Consider the following 20,118-nt stretch of genomic DNA (forward strand, 5'->3'; position numbering starts at 1 on the left):
TAGGACATCCGAAGTAAAGTCAGATGTGAGCGGCCAAAAGGGTAAAATGGACTCAAATCCATGCTATGTCAAGATGAAGACTTTAAGTCTCAAGAAAGGAAGATTCAGAGAGAAACCATCTAGGTGGTTCCAGATGGCTTCAAAAGGTGAGAGAGGGTTTCTCTGGTGGCGTAGTCGTTGAGAGTCCGCCTGCCGATTCAGGGCACACGGGTTCGTGCCCCAGTCCAGGAAGATCCCACATGCCGTGGAGCGGCTGGGCCCGTGAGCCATGGCCGCTGAGCCTGCGCTCCAGAGCCTGTGCTCCGCAACGGGAGAGGCCGAGACAGTGAGAGGCCCGCGTACCGCAAAAAACAAAAAACAAAACAAAACAAATGTGAGAGAGACCACTGAGCAGAAGACAGGGAGACAGACTTTCATTGTAATATAGAGCGTCCTAATAGTCAGACTTGTTTCATGCACAGAAAGAGCTGCTCCGGGGGCCATGAGTCAGTTTTCTTCCCTGGGTGAGGTTCAAACCCTTTCAAACCAATTATCTAATGATACAGCAGTGGGAAAGCTACTTGACTTTCTCAAGGTCTCAAAGGTTGAAAGCAGCAGAGCAAGGAGGACAGCTCAGGTCACCTGCCTGTGAGTCTAGTGAGTCACTGCTCATTTATTTATTTTAATTTCAGATTATCATGAAACTTGTGAATACAAAATTTATTACCAATTCTCTACATTCACTATTTCCATAAAAGAGTACATTATTGCTACTGATCCTTTTCTTTTGTCTTGCTTTCTTTCCAGCTCCCCATCCCACACCTGCAACTACTCCTGTTTTATGGAAGGTATATAAGGGGAAAGACTTATATTAAAAATAAAAAAGGAGTTTATAGGAAAGATAGATTAATATTGACTAGACACATCAAGGAAAGAGTTATGAAAGAGGTATGATTGAAGTTGCCCAGATTAAAGAATAGAGATCATTTAATAGATGGAAACAAATAGCAGAGAGAATTACAGAAAGCAGAGAGCTGCGCTTTCTCAGGTCACTGCTGTTTCGCAGGAAATGGCACCACAGGATTGGATCAAGTTTTGAGAATGTCTCTAAGTTCCTTCAAAAAAAAGAGAAGACTTCAAAACATATAAATATATAATTGTCTATCCTTTTCCCTGAAATATATTTATACCAATAGTTTTTCCATGCCTCTAACTAGTTGCCAAACTTATGCCAAACTAGCATGCCAAATGTAATAACTATGTCTTGAATGCAGTAGATAGGCTATATATTAATTATATGTAGTGTGATAATTTTATTGTGTTACGTAAAAATCACATTAAAAGAGCTTAAAGTCTGGGAGGTATGCATGGGAGATTGAAAGGCAGAGGAAGGCAAAATCGGTATTTCTTCACCACTTCCTTCCTCCCTCCTCAGGCAACACCTCTAACAAGAGCTCTCCTCCATACTTTTAGCTCCTGTGAAATACATCATTTTAGCTTCCAACTTCTGCCCCAAGCTCTGATAACCCCATCTCCTTCCTTTGTCTCTCCAGCCCTGGCAGTTGTAGTAGTGGCTTTCTGCTATTGCATAAACTTTGGGTGGCCTCACCATTTCCTGTTCAGCTTCTCAACTTTCCCATCACCTGTGTAATCAACTCCCTAATTATATTCCCTCAGTTTTAAATTTAAAAAAAAAGAACTTAAAGGTCTGCGTATTAACAATGGTTAGGTTTTTGTTATATCCACTTGTGGCAAGTTTCAAATGTAGTTTTACTTTTTGTCTGAAAAGATTTGACGTCAGCAACATAAAAGAAGGCATCATAGAACCAAGTGATTTGGGAATTAAATGCTCTTTTCCCTTATCTGTTACTATGTCTTCACTATCACAGATTAACTGCTAATTGTAAATACAATATTCAGGAAAATGTTTTCAATCAGCACTATAAAGTCGTAAGGAAAAAGCTGTCATAATAATCACATACTCTTCATCTCTATCTCCTAACTAATACTGCTATGCAGAACGATTTGCTGCAGGCAGCCTTAACTTCTCCAGGAGGTGACAAAAAATTTGGTACTGGAGAAAAATTTGGTACTGTGTTATTAAAAGCTCATACGGAGACATTCTGCCTAGGTATGTCACTTCCTTGCTGTGGGGTCATGGGCTACTTGCTTAATCTTTCTGTGCCTCAGTGTTCTCATCTGTAAATTGAGATAACAATAGTGCCTACCTCTAACGCTGTGAGGATTAAATTAGTTAATATGTGTAAAGTACAACAAGAAGTGATATATACCAAGTGCCCATATATGTCAGCAATTGGTGTAATTTCTCATTAGCTGCATGGCCTTGGGCAAGTCATTTAATCTCTCTGGCCATTCATTTGGAAATTAAGAGATGAAACTAAATGATCTCTAAGGCCTCTTTCATGACTAAAAAGTCCCAGCTACAAAGAAGCATAATCTCTCTCACAGTGGATTCACAAATCTTTTCCAAAAATGGAGTGGCAGAAAAAGCCTGACAGTGTGGCTTGAATAAAGTGTCTACTGGATTCCTCTATCTGTATTCTAGACTGAGCCCCAGGAAAAAGGAAAAGGAGACCCCCCAAGGAACCATGTGATGGAGCCAGCAAGAGGAAGAAACAAAGGTCTCTTTGTGAAAGACCAAAAGGGTTGTCACGTAGTTTTGACTAAGTCTCTTCATTCATTTTAGTAACTGAGTAAACCCCACACTGGAAAGGCACGTGTGAAGGAAGAGGTCATTGCCACCAACCCAAAGATAGTGTTTTGTTTTTTGACTGGAAATGTCAGGAGCTCATTTTAAATTACAAGATGAGGCCCCAGGTGCACTGCCTTTATCCAAGACTGCTCAATTTTTCTGTTTGGGAGAACATGGCATTCTGCTTTGATGAGATCTCTGGAAATACAAGATGCTTCTCACTGTCAAGAGTGCTTCTGTGCACCCCAGTGTGAGAAAAAGCTAACTCTGAAATCTCGATTAAAAAATCTCGATAGAAAAGTACAGTTTCTGCTGGCACTACTGAGAGCACCCTTTCAAAAAAGGGATCATTATGCTAGAAACACAATACACAATTTCCTCAACATAGCAGGGCTGGTTATATCAACACAAACCCTTAGAGAAGAAATGCCGTAAGTTATTTTGGTAATATGCATATATGTCAGGACTACATTTGTATTTAACCGCCCCATGATTTCATGAGTGTTTTACTTCCTGACACTGCTTTGAAAGATTTGGAAAAGGGGAAGATCGGCTCTAATTCTGGTTTCGGGATTTGGAGCAAGTCAAGTAACTTCTGTAAGCCTTATTTTCAAGGTATGCTACACATGGAAGGTACTCAACAAATATTTGCTCAGGGAGAGAAGGAATGAGGAAGGGCGGGAGGGAGGAAGTCCCTATAGTCACAAGCATTTTATCAGAAAGGTCACAGTCCAAAGAGGCTGCTGTAAGTCTTTTTGCTATCATATGTTAATTAACAACTAAATTAGCATTGTAGATATAAAATGATTTTTTACTGATGAAAGTAGTGACTTTTAGTTAGCATGATAAGTGCTAAAATGGACTCTTAATTGGTGAAATTCAAGCTATTGAACTGGATTGACTAAAATAGTTTGGAGATACTTCCTACCCTTGAATGATCAGGGTATAAGATTCCAGGGAGGCCTGTAACCCATACCCCAGTGACTTGTTCTCAATGGACAGGAAGGCTTCTGCTTGAGGCATGTCAGTCTGAGGACACAGAATCACACCTTGGCTATGCTGAACCTTTTATACAGGGTTTATACACTTAAAACGCATCAAAGGACAGAGAGCTGCCAGTTCATTAAACTTACAGAATAGGCTGTATGGAATATTTTGCCTATTTTAATGAATGGTTATTAAGTAACTGTGTGCTCAGCAGAATTTGGTCATTATAAATAACCTCATCATCACAAACTTCGATTAGTCCCTGGATAATTTATCCACCAAAAATAACCAAAGAGTTGGGCATGATGAGTCAGATTACAAAACCCTGATTTTGAGATGCTCAAGTCTAGTGATAAAACATGAATAAAATTAAATACAACACGAAGCACAAAGATTATTTTAATGCCATAATGTGCTAAAGCCACAAAGGAATCATAGAGGAGAATGCAGCTACCTCATCTGGGAAAAAGGATCTACTTAGAGGAGTTGGTGCTAGGTCTGAAAGGATGTAGCAGAATGTTTCAGAAATATTCTTTTTCCTGAGGGGAAGGGTGGGAGAGCACTATAAAGGTTAAAAGCAAGGGAGATAAAAGTGAGTTCATACAAAAAATTACAAATGTATTAAATACCAAAAACACATACACACACACAAACACGTTTCGACTCACACATGTTCTCTCAGTGAGAAACATCCACCAAGACTGTCTGTAAAGTTTTAAATGCACCTGATCTGGAAAAAAAATCTCTAGGATTCTGTTTTTACCAAAAAAATGGTGATTTTACTGACAGTGGTTCTCAAACTACATCTGTGATAATAAGACTAAAAAAGTAAGCAGCCTGCTGAGTGAAAACTGGCATTCTCAGAAATAGTTTAAATAGTACTGAATATAGAACTCCATTTCACATATTTTACAATATCTCCCATTAAAACGATAGTCTTATTATTTTCCAAAGTCTGTTTAAAAGCTCTTCCTAACTATAGGTTAAAATCTCTGACATCAGAACTTGCCTCCTCAAACTGTATGGATGGGAATGTGGAGCTGGGAGAAGCAAGTTCTATTGGCTATTCCACTGGTTTTAGGAACCAATGAAGTTTTGTCTTTGAACACAGATTTTATTTTATTTTTTAATTTTTATTGGAGCATAGTTAATTTACAGTGTTGTGTTAGTTTCAGGTGTGCAGCAAAGTGAATCAGCTATACATATACATATTGAACACAGATTTTAAATTCCCCTTTTCATGTCTGGTTGTAACTGAGCCTATACATTTACCAGCATAAGGACGCTGTAAAGAGCACAATGATACATAATCAATATGCTTTAACTCTCCTCTGCCTTCTAGGAATGCCACCATTCAGGCTATGAATCAAATTAGTGGGCAATGGCAGGTAGCCAAGGAAGCATTGGATTTGAAGTAATAGATTCAGATCCTAGATGTGGCATTTACCCAGTGGAGGAATTGCGCAAGCTCCCTAGATGTGTTAGTTCCCACACATAGTACCTGGAATAGTTAATGTGAAGAGTAAATGGTTTACCACATCCATTCAACAGAAATGATTAAGGACACCTGATGTCCTTTTGCTGTGTAGCACCAATAAATGTTACTGGTATTTATGTTAAAAGAGCAGCTATCATTTAATGCATGTTTATGTCTAATTCTTAAAAGATAATGTTAAGTATCATCTCAATTTACAGACAAGAAAGCTGAGGCTTGGAGATATAATTTCATGCATAGTGTCTGAACTCTTGAAGGGCAGTGAATATGCCTCCCTCATTATACAAGTCAAGTAATAGCACTGTGCCTAGTACATAGTAGATGCATTATCATCATTCCAAACTTTTACAAATAATGACTTTTGGGGACAGTACAAATTTAAAAATGAATATGATACAATGCACACTTAACAGATGGTATCAACATTGCTCCCTGGAAACATTATTTCTGTCAAATTACACAAATGAATGGGATGATTCTTTATAATAGTCTTGACAGTAAGAGCTTATTGAGACATTTTGAAAAACAGCATTGAGTATTGGAGTAATAGTCTGTAATAATTAGGTCATTTCATACTGTTGTCTTTTTATTTTTGCTCTTCTTTCTACAAGAAAATAAGAAAAGAAGTATAAAAACCTTTTCCATTTTTCTACTCCACAGAATAAGTGTATTGGGCTGGCAAAGCCATGCTATAAGCAGTCTAACCATCTCCAATGACCAAGCAGCTACAGCCATGTAATCTGCTCACTTTATGTTTTCCTCATATGCATGAAGTGACTTATTGTCTCCAAGGTGCATTTACATCCGTTTGATTCTCAAGGACAGTTCCAAAAGGTAGGAAAGGCAGGAAGGAATAAGTCAACATTTTTCAGATAAGGTAACTGGTGCAGAGAAGCAACAGGGATGATGAGTGACAGGGGATGGAGGGGGAGAAGGGGAGAAGAAAAGGAAGAAGGGGTGTGGGAGGAGAAGAGGCAGAAGGGAGGGGGAGAGGCAGGGAGAAGGAAAGGGAAAGGAAACGCAAGCTGGTTTTCAGGTTCCTGGGCCTTTGCTTCCCCTTACCTCCATCACAATCTCCTAATCAGTATGCAAAGGGGAGGGGATAAATGAAAAAAGAGAGACCATCAAAGGAATGCAGGGAGGAGAAGGGAAAGAGGGAGGGTGAACATGAATGAATGAATATGAATGAGAATATCTAAGTAAAGCAAGGGCCTAAGAGACCTAAGGAGGAGTTTAAACAGATCCATAAATCCTCAAAGAGTAGTTCTTAACTTTTAGGAATCTTGGGCATTTCTGACAATCCGATAAAGCCATGGAGGCTCTTACTAGAAAAATGCGTACATACACACACACATACATACATATGTACATACGGTATTTTATAATACAATTTCAGTGTGTTCACTGCTCCCCCCCCAAATCTAGTGCTAGGTCCCATTTTAAGAAACATGTGTTAGAAACAGAGGTCCCCTCAGCTCTCCGTGCACTGCAGTTTGCAGATCTAGAACCAGAGGGTGGTTCCACATTAAAGCAGGTGCTTGAAGCACTGTGCCAATGTGTGCCACAGAGATAAGAAACGCGGCTGCAGATCAGAACAACAGAGATATCTCTGAATCCCTCCCACTGCCACCAACCTCTCCACAACATTTCAAGCTTAATAGGAAACAAAACAATTTCCTACACTACACATTGAAACCACTGTCTACACTAGAACACAAAGTTTCCCATCAAACCAGAAAAAAATAAAATTGAAGATAAAAGTTTTGAGAAAAATTTGACCCTTCTAGTATTGAATCCCTATGACTAAATATCTTTACAGATTTGTTTAATGTGTAAGGATAAAGGTACATAACAAAAGAACTAAATGCACAGGCTTTGACGATTCTAGCACTGTCATTGTGGGACTCTGGACTGGTCATCTCACCTTTTTACATCCAAGTCTCCTTCATAAGTTTATTGTGAAGATTAATTATACTAATGGACTGAAAAAAATTAATACAAGTCTGACATCTAATCTCACTAAACATCTTATTTCTCATTTATAAAGTGGGCTTAATGATAGTGCCTACGTTTAAAGACAGTACTATCGGGTTTCCCTGGTGGCGCAGTGGTTGAGAGTCCGCCTGCCGATGCAGGGGACACGGGTTCGTGCCCCAGTCTGGGAATATCCCACATGCCACGAGTGGCTAGGCCCGTGAGCCATGGCCGCTGAACCTGCGTGTCCGGAGCCTGTGCTCCGCAACCAGAGAGGCCACAACAGTGAGAGGCCCGCGTACCGCAAAAAAAAAAAAAAAAAAAAAAAGACAGTACTATCATGGTGAGCATTAAACGAAGTAACACATTAAATGTACATTACACAGTGTCTGGTACATAGGAAATATTAGCTAGTGTTAGCCCGCTGAAGAAGTGGAGGAGTCGTCGAAGGCAGAAATCACTGACTTGACTGGAAGAACAGAGTTCTAATTGAGTTTTACTGTTCTTGCTATTCAGACTCCCCAGTTTTTGTGGGTGATGGATTGAACTAGGTGGCTTCTGTTCACCTCAAATATTTTACCAGCCCTGGAACCCACTAACAAAGGTATTTTGCTAGGTGCCTTAAATAGGTTGTCTTGATTAATTATTCCAACCTTGGGAGGACTAACAGTAGCTAACACATATTCAGCTGGGCACTACTCTGGTACTTAAATATGTCAACTCATTTTATACTCATAGGATTCCAGGAGTGGAGATGGGTGGAGATAGTAGTGGGCACCCAAGGCAAGGTTCAAGGAAGAAGAGGTCTATGGGAGAGCTTTAGGCTTTGATTTAACAAGATGGAGCTCTGGATATAAGACGCCTTTCTGTCACCATCTACTTCCACCACATTTAGTGATGGATTCCCTAGCCCTCAGACCTGCCCCACTCAGTGCTGGTCTTCTCTGTCTTGCTTCTGACTCTATGAAGAGGGATGGTCTAGCTTTGTCTCCTTCAAATCATCTGTGTTGCTCAGAGATCTAAGGAACGATAGGGGTTAGTGGCCACTGTATCCAAATTTGGGGGGCAGAAACCATTGTCATCACCAGGTCTTTTAATCAATGAAAAACAAAGATCACTAATTAAATTTGTATCTGTAAATTCTGTAGGTGGTGCTTTGCTAAATGCATACAGATCAAACTGAACAGTACCTGTTTTCAAAGAGTTTATAAACCATGTCATCTTTGTAAATGAGCCCAAATTACAGGTGTTTTCTGAAAACACAATTAAAATAATACTATTTCACAACACAACATAGACTCGGGGATGAAGAGTGTAAAATCATCTTACAGATATTTTAATAACAGAAGAGCCCTACACTACTGTCCCCCAAATGTCCTAAAACACCACCCATCAGACAAGTCCCTACTCAATTCCCAATAAATGGAGAAAAACTCAGCCTGACATTCCAGGACTCAGCAATGAGACCCTAGTCTTCCTCTTCTGCCATATACCCCTGCATTCCCCACACACCACTCTTAGAAACAAGACAGACCAATCGCTGTTTCAAGAGTACGGACTGCATTTTCTGCTACCAAGCAGTCACTCATGTTCACACTGCTGCTTCTGTGATGTCCTGACTCAAACTCCATTTCAGCCTCTCCTTCAAGTCACATCTCAAAGCCACCCTTTTCTTCATGAAGCCTTTCTTCTCCTCTCCAAATAAAAATGATCTTGTCCTCTTTGAACCACCAGAGGTCTTTGTGGTATATATATATGTAAATATGTACATATATCACTTTTATTATGGTGATTTACATTATGACTTTTGGCATGATTACCTAATTTCCCAAATTAGCTTGTAAACTCTTAAGGATTAGTGACCATGGTTTACTTCTGAAGTTACCTTTATAACCACTACTCTGGCTGATATGGTGCTTGCAACACAGGAATTCAATAGGCATTTACTGAATTACTATTTTACTAATAGTGTTAATGAAATAGTGATCTCTTATGGAGTATCAACTATGGGCAAAGGATGATATTTATACATTATATCTCACTTAATATTCAAAATCCTGTGACTTAGAAAATTAAGGATTAAGGAGCTATACATTAGTTGTTCAAGGTTACACAGCAAGCAGAATCCCCAACTCTTACCATAACAGCAGGATGCACTTTGAATCTAAATCCAAACTTGTCAGACTCCAAACATGTGCCCCAAGTCAACACTATATAAAAGTGATAAAATTTAAAGAATATTTTGCTTTTAATTTTTAGATAAATAAATTGGGCAAATTTGAAACAAAACCACAGATTGTGGCAGTGAGGAGAGCTACTTTTCAAAATTAACTTTAAGGATTAGAATGAGTTTTGAAGATTAAAAATATATATAATGAAGAATATGTATCACTACAGTCCAAGAAATGTAAAAGATGGGGAAAGAGACCATTTGAGGCATTTATTTAGAAGAATGATTTATGAGTAAGCTGAATTTGCATATTGTAATAGAAAGGCGCAGGTTTGGGAGCTTGACACAATAGGGTTAAAATTCTGGGTGTAATGTTTTTAGCCTTGGTCCTCGGGCAAGTTACTTAACCTTCCTAAACCTCAGTTTTCCCAAAAGGTAGGTGACAGTAATAATAACTGTTTTCATAGATAATGCAAGTATTAGATAGGTATAGGGTATATAACCCAACAAACGATGGGTACTACTAACATCATTATTAATAATATTGTTTTCAGGCAAAGTGACTGTGCTAAGCCAGTGTTCTTGAGAAGAATGGAAAAGCAGGGCTGCCATTACTGTTCCCAAACTTTCACATTATGAGAGTGTAATATTGGGAAGAGCAGAAGCAGAAACAAAGGCCAGCAGCACAGCTAGCCTGAATATCCAACATTTCCTTCTCTTCAGACTGACTCCCAAATTCTCTCTCTTGTAACTAACGAACTGAAAATCGAAACATGGAAATCAAGTTGGATCCTCCCTTTTAAAATCTCTCAAGAATATTCTAGATCCCCACCCAAGCAGCCTTTCTCATCTTCTTTCAGAGAACATGTTTTTTGGAAGTAGGACAAGCAGTATGGCATTTGGCATCAGTCTCACAGGCATCAAACACCACACCCACCATTTTTGTTTTCAGGTGCTTCTAGTTTATTATCTGATCCTCAGGGTCCTCAAATGTTAACTGGAGAGACCATCTCCTGGAAGAGATGCTCTGAGAAGTATATGTGGCCATGACTATTCAGTGCCCAGCACAAAGCAGGTGCTCAATAATGACTAATTAATTCCCTTTCCCCTCTGTGGTTCCCCCTAAGTGGAGAATAATCAAATTCTTTGGGCAAATATGTTATGTCTCTAAATGGCACCTGCCACCATGGATGGATGGTTAGGATCTGAAAAGTGTTATCTCATTTAAATAAGTCACAGAATTGTAATCACCAAAGGATGAGTTACAGACATTACTGATTATGGCTGTACCCAAACCAGTGTCCTGAAAGTGACAGGCTTTTTCCTTAAAAGAAAAAAAAAAATCCTCGAAAAATCACTGTGCTATTCAGTCTACTAGAAAACATGTGTCTGGAAACCCAACATCTGCAGAAAGCAAAAGGGCCCAAGAATGACCAATTTATTTTTTTCTCTTACAGCTTTCCAAATAGAGGAGAGAGAACACAAACATGAAGCTGGATTTGGGGTTTCTGATATATTTTAGCAAATTACAACTGAAAAAAAAACAAAACATTTTCTCGTGCAAGGTCTAACACTTTTCAAAACAGTATGCTGGAGCCCTATTTGAAGTCAACTATCACAGTACCTGTGATAAAGTTACTTTGAAGTTATCAAGAAGTTCCTTGGTTTGTGGAATTCCATTATGTGTGTTAGAAACTTTTCATTATTTTGTAAATTATTAACTCATTTCCTCTAAAATCAAAGAAAACATGAATATCCAAACCTAACAGATAAAACAGATATTCTTAACATTCATTATTGCAATTTACACATTCAACCACTGGGGAAAAAAAAGTCCCTTTCCTTTCCCTCTTCATTTTTAATTTCTTATTAGTTATCTGTTGAGAGAGAGAGAGAAAGAGAGAGAGAGAGAGACAGATGAGCTGTACCACAGGAAGGGAACCTCCAATACTTTGACAGTATTAAAGGAACCATAATAATTATTTTCTGAAAAAACACCACCAATTATCCTACCTATAACTTTGCACCACATTCACATACATAAATTATTATGCGATTATCATTCTAATAATTACATATGTATATCTGTGTATATATGTGTGTGCATGTGCCCGTATAGACACACACACACAATTCATAAATCCAAAAGGCATTCTCAGAAAAGCTCTATGAGAAAAGGACTTAAGCCGCCCAGGGAATGGAAGAGCGTTTAAATAAATCCTGTAATTTAGGCACAGATCCTGCTTTTCAGCAAGCACTGCTGCTGGAGCCTCTTCATTTAGGAGGTCTCATATTCTTTTTTAGATATTTGTTCCCTGGTCAGCTTAGTCTAATTGGCACTTCCTTTCGAAAGGGAAGGAGGCGGTAAAAAGGGAATTTGCGCCCCGACTCTGGAAGCAGGAGTCCCTTCCACACCCCAGCAGTTGATCGCCGTCTCCCTCCCGCTGGCCCCGCTGCTGCTCGTCTTCCAGTCGCAATGTGAGAGGTGGCGGCCAGCGGAGCAAGGCCACAGAGTAGATGAAGTCAAGATTCAACCGGATAACTCACCTCCTCCCCACCCGCGACTCCCACCCATTACCGTCTACAGACCCCTTCCCTCCCATCCCTCTCCGTGTCACGCTAAGGTGCAGCCGCCGCGGGGGGTAGCGGGGCTGCGGGGGTGGCAGGTGGGGAGAGCTGGGGGCTTCCTTCGCACCCACCCCGACGCGCCCTAGAAGAATGTCCTCTGGGGAAGGGGCTGCCGCCAACTTGGAGGAACTTAGAAGGCAAAGGCTGCCGCACCCCGACCTCGGCGGGGCCTCAACCCTGAAGGCGAGGGGCGGAAAAGGGCAGTCGGGGCGAGGGCGGGCACCCCCGGGCTTACCACGAGCACGGGGACCCCGGCGGCCAGCGAGTAGAGGAGCACGGGGGGCACGGCGCTGCTGTCCTCCGGGCCCGGGTAGGGCTTGCGGTAGGCGCTGTCGTGGCAGAAGAAGCCCTGCACGTTCACAGTGAACGTGTCCGTGTATTCGAAGTAGTACGCCAGCATCACCGTCCCTGCCATGATCACCATCTGGAAATAGAGCATGCTGCTGGTGAGCGCCGCGGGCAGCCGGGGCATGCACGCCTCCCGGGCCGGGCCGAGCCGAGCGGGCGGCGGACGGGCCCCCTCCCGGGTCCGCCAAGGCAGCCACCGGGGGCGCGGCGGCGGGGGCGGCGGGAGGACGAGGCGCGGGAGGCAGGATGGAGCCGCCGGAGGAAGAGGCGGAGGCAGGTCCGGGTTTCGAGGCGCCGGCGGGCTGCGGAGGAGGCGGCTACCCCCGGACGAACCCCCGCTCCCCTCCCCTCCCCCTGCCCGCCGCAAGCACCGCCCGCCCGGGCGCGGGGTCGCGCGGGAGGGCGGGGAGTCCCGGGCGGCGGGCCGCGGCCAGGCGAGACACAGTTCGCTCTGCAGCCGTGCGGGGCCGAGCCCCGAGGCCCGCCCGGAGGAGGGGCGGACCGGGCGGCGGCGGCTGGGACAGCGGCACCTGTACCCCTCGGAGGGCGGACGCAGTGGAGCTGGCGAAGCTCCTCACAGGGGTAAAAACCAAAAGGGGGGGAGGGGAGGCAGTAGAGAAGGAGCTTCTAGAAACTCCCTTCTGAGGCAGCAGCTGGGTGGTTTAGGAAACCCGCGCAACGCCTGGGAAAATGGTGCGCGGACGCGTCTTCGGAGCGCAACCCCGTAAAGCGCCAAGTGCCGATTCCGCGCAGCGACTTTCAGCCGGCGCCTCTTTGGATTCCTTAACCCCGTGCAGGACACACGCCCAGCGCGAGTTTCTAGGCGCAGTGAGAAACATCATCCCAGAGGATTTTAGATTCTGAGTTTTTTTGCTTCCCCCTCCAGCTTCCTAGGGCTTTGTATGTAAAAACAGAAAGCATAGCTCGGGAGTTCCCGAAGCATCATGTCTTGTACAACGGCCCCTTCCTCGTTCACGTAGTCTCCTCTGGCTCATCTTCTCAGTTTCCCTTTATTAGCTGCTTGTGAGACGAGGCACTGCAGATTCCTGGGACCCAGCAGTGGCAGCCCCTAGGGAAGGGAAAAGGGCCATTTGCCTCACCTCGCTATTCCCTGAGTTCCCAGGTACTTGCCGGGATTCCCCAGGGGTCAAGTGAAAGGAGAGGGAGACAGAGGGCTCACACCACAGGCATACAAAACACACCCATACGTTGGGCAGGCACGCATGTGCGTGGGTATGTAAGTATCTGTGCAACTGCATGTATGTAAGGAGCCCGTTTCGTGATGCCATGTGGGTCCCTGCCTACAAGATTAGGCAGCCGACAGAGGGGGCTTGGGGAGGGGTGGAGCTTAGTGGAACCTGACACTGCTTACCTTTCACTCCGGAGAGCAGGTAGGAAGCCTGTATGCAAGGCGAGGGGATGAAAATACTCCTAGAGCCCTGCCCTTCTCATTACAACGTGGAATTACCTTAGGAGATTTGTAGAATATTTATGTTAATGGGTTGTAGCCTGATGATTTTTAGAGGTGGGCCTTTATCATCAGGAAAAAACACTTTTAAGCTTAAAAAGGCCTTTTAAATTTGGCAAATGATTGGTGGTTTAGGGATGAGATAATAATGGCAGTGACTTTCTTTAATTAGAATTATTTTACCCTCCATGTTATTACAGACATCATTTAATAACTAATTACTTAGAGCTTACCAGGAAAACAACACCGAAAAACCTATGTAATAAGCAATTTGGGGCAGTGGGAGCAAACTGTTCCTAAATGGACAAGCAAGACTTATCATACGATGAAAATATAACTACTACAAAGATACATGGTCTAGTGCTACATTCAGAAAATCATTCTAAGACTGTAAGGGTGTTTAAACTGCAAATCTGGTTCTAAATCCTGCTTAATAGAATTTTTGGAAGAATGGTGTTAATTTAAAAGGGTAGTTTTAAAAGATAACTTTGGATTAAGGAGAGTCTAATGTAGGTAATGCATTCAAACTGATGAAAACGTGCATTACTTTTGAAATTAAAATGCACTGTAATGCACTCTTCCGGTGTTATGTGTGCCTAGTACTGTTCGTGTAACAAAGCCGGGTCCTCGTCTGTCCTGTTCACTGCTCTGTCCCCAGCGTGAGCAGTGTATGGTATACTGTAGATATTTAATCTTTGAATGAATTAAGGAACTTACTCCTCTAAGAACAGGGAAGTGTTTTCACGTATAAACTTTACACCAAGGTTAGGGAATCCCAATCTTTATGTCCCCAGATAAACCTAGCCTGTATACTTATTTGGCACACAGGGCAATGTAAGAGCAAGGACTCTGGTACTGCCTCCGTTCAAATCTCAGCCCCGCCACTTACCAGTTCTGGGAACCTGGGCAAAATGCTTAACCTCTTCCTGCCTTGGTTTCATCACCGGTAAAATTGGGATGATACTCGTACCTGCTTTACAAGGTTGGTATGAGGATTATTGATGCTCATTTCATTATGTCTGGCACACTGTGTTTAAAGTCTATAAAGTTTAACCTTTAGTCATACATGTATCTAGCCTGCCTTAACCCAGGTCATTCTAACACCCATCACCAGTCCCTTCCTTCTCTTTTTATTGCTTACAAAATGATTCTGGGTGTATCCATATTTCTGTATATATTTTTCTGTAGATTTGTGCACATTCTATCTTCTCTTTCAGATGGTATCCACCTCAAGAATAAGATATTATTTTCCTTCAGAATTCTCAATATTCCCATGATTTGTTCATTTTAGATGGTCAAAAAGTGTGGTTGACCGGCTCATGGTTGACTAACCATCCAATGCTGAAATTCAAGGTTAATAATCTTAACTCACATTATAAAGATACCAACATTAAATTAAACTTCCATGAATATTTGAACAGCTTGGTTATACATAGAAATGGTGTGAGGTGGATGAAAGAGCATGAGCAATAGGCCTTTGGGCTTGTTACTTTACTTTCCTGAGCCTGAGCTTCTTTGAGGACAAAATGAACTAATTTTTCTTACCTCTGGGCTTTGTACCAAATAAGTACCAAAGAAGGTACTTATTTAGGGCGTTTCTTCATTTTATTTTCCTGTGAATCATGTAAGCTAATTCTTTTCCAAAATATGTTTTTCAACTTCAAACAATCCTTTGGAACCCTGCCTCAATTCTTCATTTAACTATCTGTTTCTAGATTAAAAAAAGCACTACTCATATTTAGTCTTTTGGGATCTTGCCCAAATTCTTAATTTAATTTAACTCTTAGGCATATCATTGTGCTTTCAAATGTATTGTAGCCGTCAGTCTTTCTTAACAAAACACTGTCCTGTCCAAATTCTGCCCATGTCAGCTCCTACCAAAGTGAGTAATGTAGGTCAAAAGTGCGGTATCTATAACTCTTTTATTTTCCAACTTCCAGTGATTCATATTGTATTTATCTGTGCATGACTTAACAACCACTGCATCCCACCATGTTTCTCCACCTATAAGACATGAACCGTGATAAATACTGGGACAGATCTTGGGGGAATCATTTATCAGTTCCAATACCTCCCATCTACCCACCCCAATACTCATGCTCCAGTAAGAACTTGTAAGGTGCTAGACCAGCATAGAAAGATGTAGTCCTTGTCTGTACGGTTGATAACTTTTCTTCTATAGATAGAAGACAAATGTACAAAAAGGCAAGGCAGAGGGGACCTTTAGGTTGGTAGCAAGTGCAAAGACCATTTGAATAATCCTTGGGAAGCCAAGCATTGAATATTTGTGGATAGCTAGATGACTGAATGTATTCTTCTTTAAGTTTGAGAACCTAACGTGCCTGCTAAAACGGAACAGGAGATGGACCTGGCTCCTCAGGATTATGACCAATTGGGTTCTGTACAACAAATCTATGAATACCGAGAGCCAGATTGAGATCCTCTGCTCAGGTTCAGGGATTTGGACCTCAATAGTTTATAGACAGAATGTTTTTGGCAGAGTTGCCTGAGCATTTCCAAGGACCAAAGGAGTTATGGAATTATAAACGATGGTTTCCATGTGTTTCAGGTAACTGAGAGGTAAACCCAGACATTTTCCTGAAATTTTCTCATTCCATGTGCAAAAACAGATAAATAACATTACTTTCAATGCATAGCTGAGATGGTGAGATAAATAACATTACTTTCAGTTCATAGATGAGATGGTAAGGTATGAATTCAGAAGGCTTTACATAAATGGACTAGGGAAGCTCTCCAAAAGAAGAATAGAGTCCTTCTTTTAAAAACAACAAGAAAAATCCATATTCATAATGCTGAACCTGCACTAGAGATGTTTAAGGAGGTTCACATGTGTGACAAGTTACAGGACTTTGTACTAATGAGAAACGTTAAATATTAACATATAATGGTAGAAGATCTCATGGGAATAGGTTTGGGGAAAAAAGGCTTTTTATAGGCCAGATAGCTGTGTTCAGAATGAATAATTCATTCTAATACTTATTGAACTGCAAAAGACAATATCTCAACAGATCTTTATTGACCTGGATCTAGAAAATGAACAATTGCACTAGTTTACTAACTTCCAAACAATATGATATAGAGAACACCCCTGAAGCTTGAATAAGAAATAAGATGTAGGACTGGTTAACTAAAGAAATGTTGTACTTAAACACATTCATACAGACTCAAAGAGACAACATCCTCATATGAAAACTAAAGAGAGATTGGAGCGTTTGGGATTACACCTTTGACCTCTTTATTTTGGGTGTCATAGCATACTGCATCCTCACAGGATGGTTTTCAGTGCTTGATTTAGGAGGTGACTGCTTTCTCAAGAAAACAGGAAAAAAAAAAAACAGCTAGAATAGTCATTTGTATGTCTGCCTTTGAGGTTCCAGCTGTAATGAGATGTTTATCTCAAAGGCCAGATGCTTCTGACCTGAATAAGTGGTACTTATCTTCCTCTAGAACCACTAAGATATCTTTAAAGTGCCTTACTCTGTGACTGTATTACAGCTATTCTATTCTTCTGTATTTCCAGTATTTTAAATTTTCACTTTCAAAACAGTTATCACAAATGAAGCACATATTTTATTAGAAAGCCTAGTTATATTTCACTGAAGGTATAGGTGTGAAATTGATTGACTGGGTAAAAGAACCCAAATTTATTAAATATTAAGGCAGGAAAAGAACAGAAAAACTTAACTAACATGGTGTCATTTAAAATTATTGTTATTATCCTATATTAAAATTAAAAATTTAAATTATTAAGTTAGCGAAAGTTAATTGGGACATGCTTAAACTGTGTGGCTGTGACAATCACTTAGCCTCTCTGAATCTCAGTCTGCTCCTCTGTAAAACTGGGTTAGTGAATCTTTCCAAAGACATCGAATGGCTTATATTTATAAAATGTTTCATAAATATTAAAGCACTGGACAAATCTTCGTTAGAAAGCATTCTAATTAGGAGGAGAGAATACCTCATCTGAGTGGGTCCTGGATTTTCTCCCCAGCACTGAGTTTCAGTTCCCCAAAGCTCAGATTAATTGCTTCCTGCTCTGTTGCCATGTCTGTGAATATTGAATTGTTTACCATAAACAATTAAAAAAATTATTTTGTTAAGTATAAATCTATGGATCCATAACATCAGGGGAAGTTTCAAAATATTCAAGTTCCCTAAGAGTACCTTTAAGCAATTGTTAAGGATAAGAACATAAGAGTGTGTCAGTTAAGTATGATAGGTAAGCCTGAGGACTGGGGATGCTACAGAACTGACTTCATATCTTTACTCTGTAGATTCATAACTGAGGGACCTTGGCCCAAGTCATTTTAATTTCTGTAGTGTCGTAAAATGAGGATAATGTTGCCTACTTCACCAAGATGTGATATAGAACCCTGGCCATTCACGACAATAAGTGATCATTATGGTTATTGTTACTCTTCTGGTATAATTAATCCTGCCACTGCTGGATCAGCAAAACTTTTATTGATCCATTTGGAAAAGTGCCTACATAAAATTCTGCTGAACTGTCTTTGTAACTTCATGTTACTTGAAGACACCTGAAAGTCATTATGTGAGCTATGATAAATGAGAACCATTCTACTAAACAAAATCACAAATCCTGCTAACACTTTGAGAAACAGTTTCTTTAGCAGCAATATGGAGCATGTGGCGCCAACTATGCTGATGACAGCTGCAGGTCCTTTGTCAAAGATACAGCTTGTGAATGCCAATCAGCATTTGTTTGGTTGTCCTTCAATGCACTAGGTAATGATTGAAGCAAAGATACAACAGAAATTAGACACTCAGAATGGTTCCTTATGTTCATACATGGACCATGATCAACTATTAGTACTGTTAGTTTAAAATCAGATGATTTTTGGAATGCTATTTTAGTGAGAGCACAAAGGCTTCTGGCATGATGAATTTCTGCCCTAAATTTCATCATTCTTGAATGTGTTCATAAATTACTGAGCTTTTTCCACCTACAAGTTTACACCTATAAGCATGGAAAGTAATTTTTTGGTCAAGTAAAGAAATAGTGTCTTAATTGCTGAATTGGAAGCTAGTAAGTAGCAGAAAAATTACCATTAAAGTATAAGTATTTATAGATTGTATCACTTTGAAGGAAACTGGGGGAAGTATTTGGAAGAGAAACATCACTGTGCATATTGTTTTGTTACTCTTGTGATTATCACCCTTTGTTATTAAGTCAGGTATGATTAATCATATTTCATTATTTATCAATTATGTTATTATAATCAATGCTTCAATGTGTAATGGTGTCTTTAACGTACTTGATAAGGATAAAATATTTTACCTTGTTTTCCACTTACTGATGACTTGCTTTAATACTTCTTTTGTCTCATACAGATCTCCAATAAAAATAGAAGAACATGAATAGTAAAATCTTAATTAACTTCAGAAAGGCTCATGAAATAGGGTATCCTGGGGAACTACTGCTTTTATTAATAGAAACCCTCTAACGTTTTTTGTCAGAACTCTTAAATTAGTAATCAAAGTGTGCTGAATGTACTACATTTTTCTTTGATGATCTGACATAGGGGTTATTATTTTGAAGCTCAGCTCTTACTGTTTATTATTGTAGTGATTTTAGATGTAAGAGATTGATTTTTGTAAGTGCTAATGGTAGGATAAACTCTGGACATTTTGCAAAAGAAAATGCCTGAAATATATTTTTATTTATTTGAAACCACAATACTATTTATTGAGTGACTACTATATGCTAAAATAGTTCTAAGAATCTCTGATTTTTTAAAACTACACTCCCCCCACTCCATTTACTGAAGAGATATGACAACATCAGTCTTCCAAAAAGTAGTATGCAGAATACTACCTCTTAGTTGAGGGTCCCAGTCTATGTGATGTCCAGTTTGAGTAAATCAGGTTTTTACTAATCAAGATACCTATTTGTAATTCTACAGGAGCATAAAACATAAGCTGCTCTGAAATGACACAGAGTTTTCATTTTAGTGTTTAGTGGACCTGGAAATGAGACCACAGGCTTGAGGAGTAGATGCCCTATATCCTTTTAATATTGGATAATCCAGCTTAGCTACTGAAGCAGGAGTGAAAATTTGGGGAGGATTGGGGATTGACACCTATATCAGTCTGCCTGGGTGGCCATAACAAAATACCATAGACTGGGTGGCTTTAAACAACAGAAATTTTTATTTTTACATTTCTGGAGGCCAGAAGTTCAAGATCAAGGTGCCATCAGGGTTGGTTTTTTGTGAAACCTCTCCATCTGGTTTGTAGACAGTGCCTTCTCACTGTATCTTCATGTGGCCTTTCCTCTGCCCTCGCATGGAGAGGTAGCTCTTCCTCTTCTCACA

The 20,118-nt window shown here is 40.6% G+C and overlaps 1 protein-coding gene across 2 annotated transcripts in view; it reads right to left on the reverse strand.

Annotated features, from left to right (window-relative positions):
- Positions 1 to 12,580, reverse strand: part of PLPPR5 (phospholipid phosphatase related 5) — a gene marked incomplete at its 3' end in the record, with an annotated part of 129,331 nt that extends 116,751 nt beyond the window's left edge. For both annotated transcript variants that reach the window (XM_082615939.1, XM_082615938.1), the window contains exon 1: positions 12,182 to 12,580. In XM_082615939.1, the coding sequence (XP_082472065.1) occupies positions 12,182 to 12,418 (237 nt within the window). In that variant the 5' untranslated portion in view covers positions 12,419 to 12,580. The remainder of the gene's footprint in view (positions 1 to 12,181) is intronic.
- Positions 12,581 to 20,118: the final 7,538 nt, after the last annotated feature.

Source organism: Mesoplodon mirus (genome assembly GCF_964341445.2).
Source record: "Mesoplodon mirus genome assembly, chromosome: 3".
Classification (NCBI taxonomy): Eukaryota; Metazoa; Chordata; class Mammalia; order Artiodactyla; family Ziphiidae; genus Mesoplodon; species Mesoplodon mirus.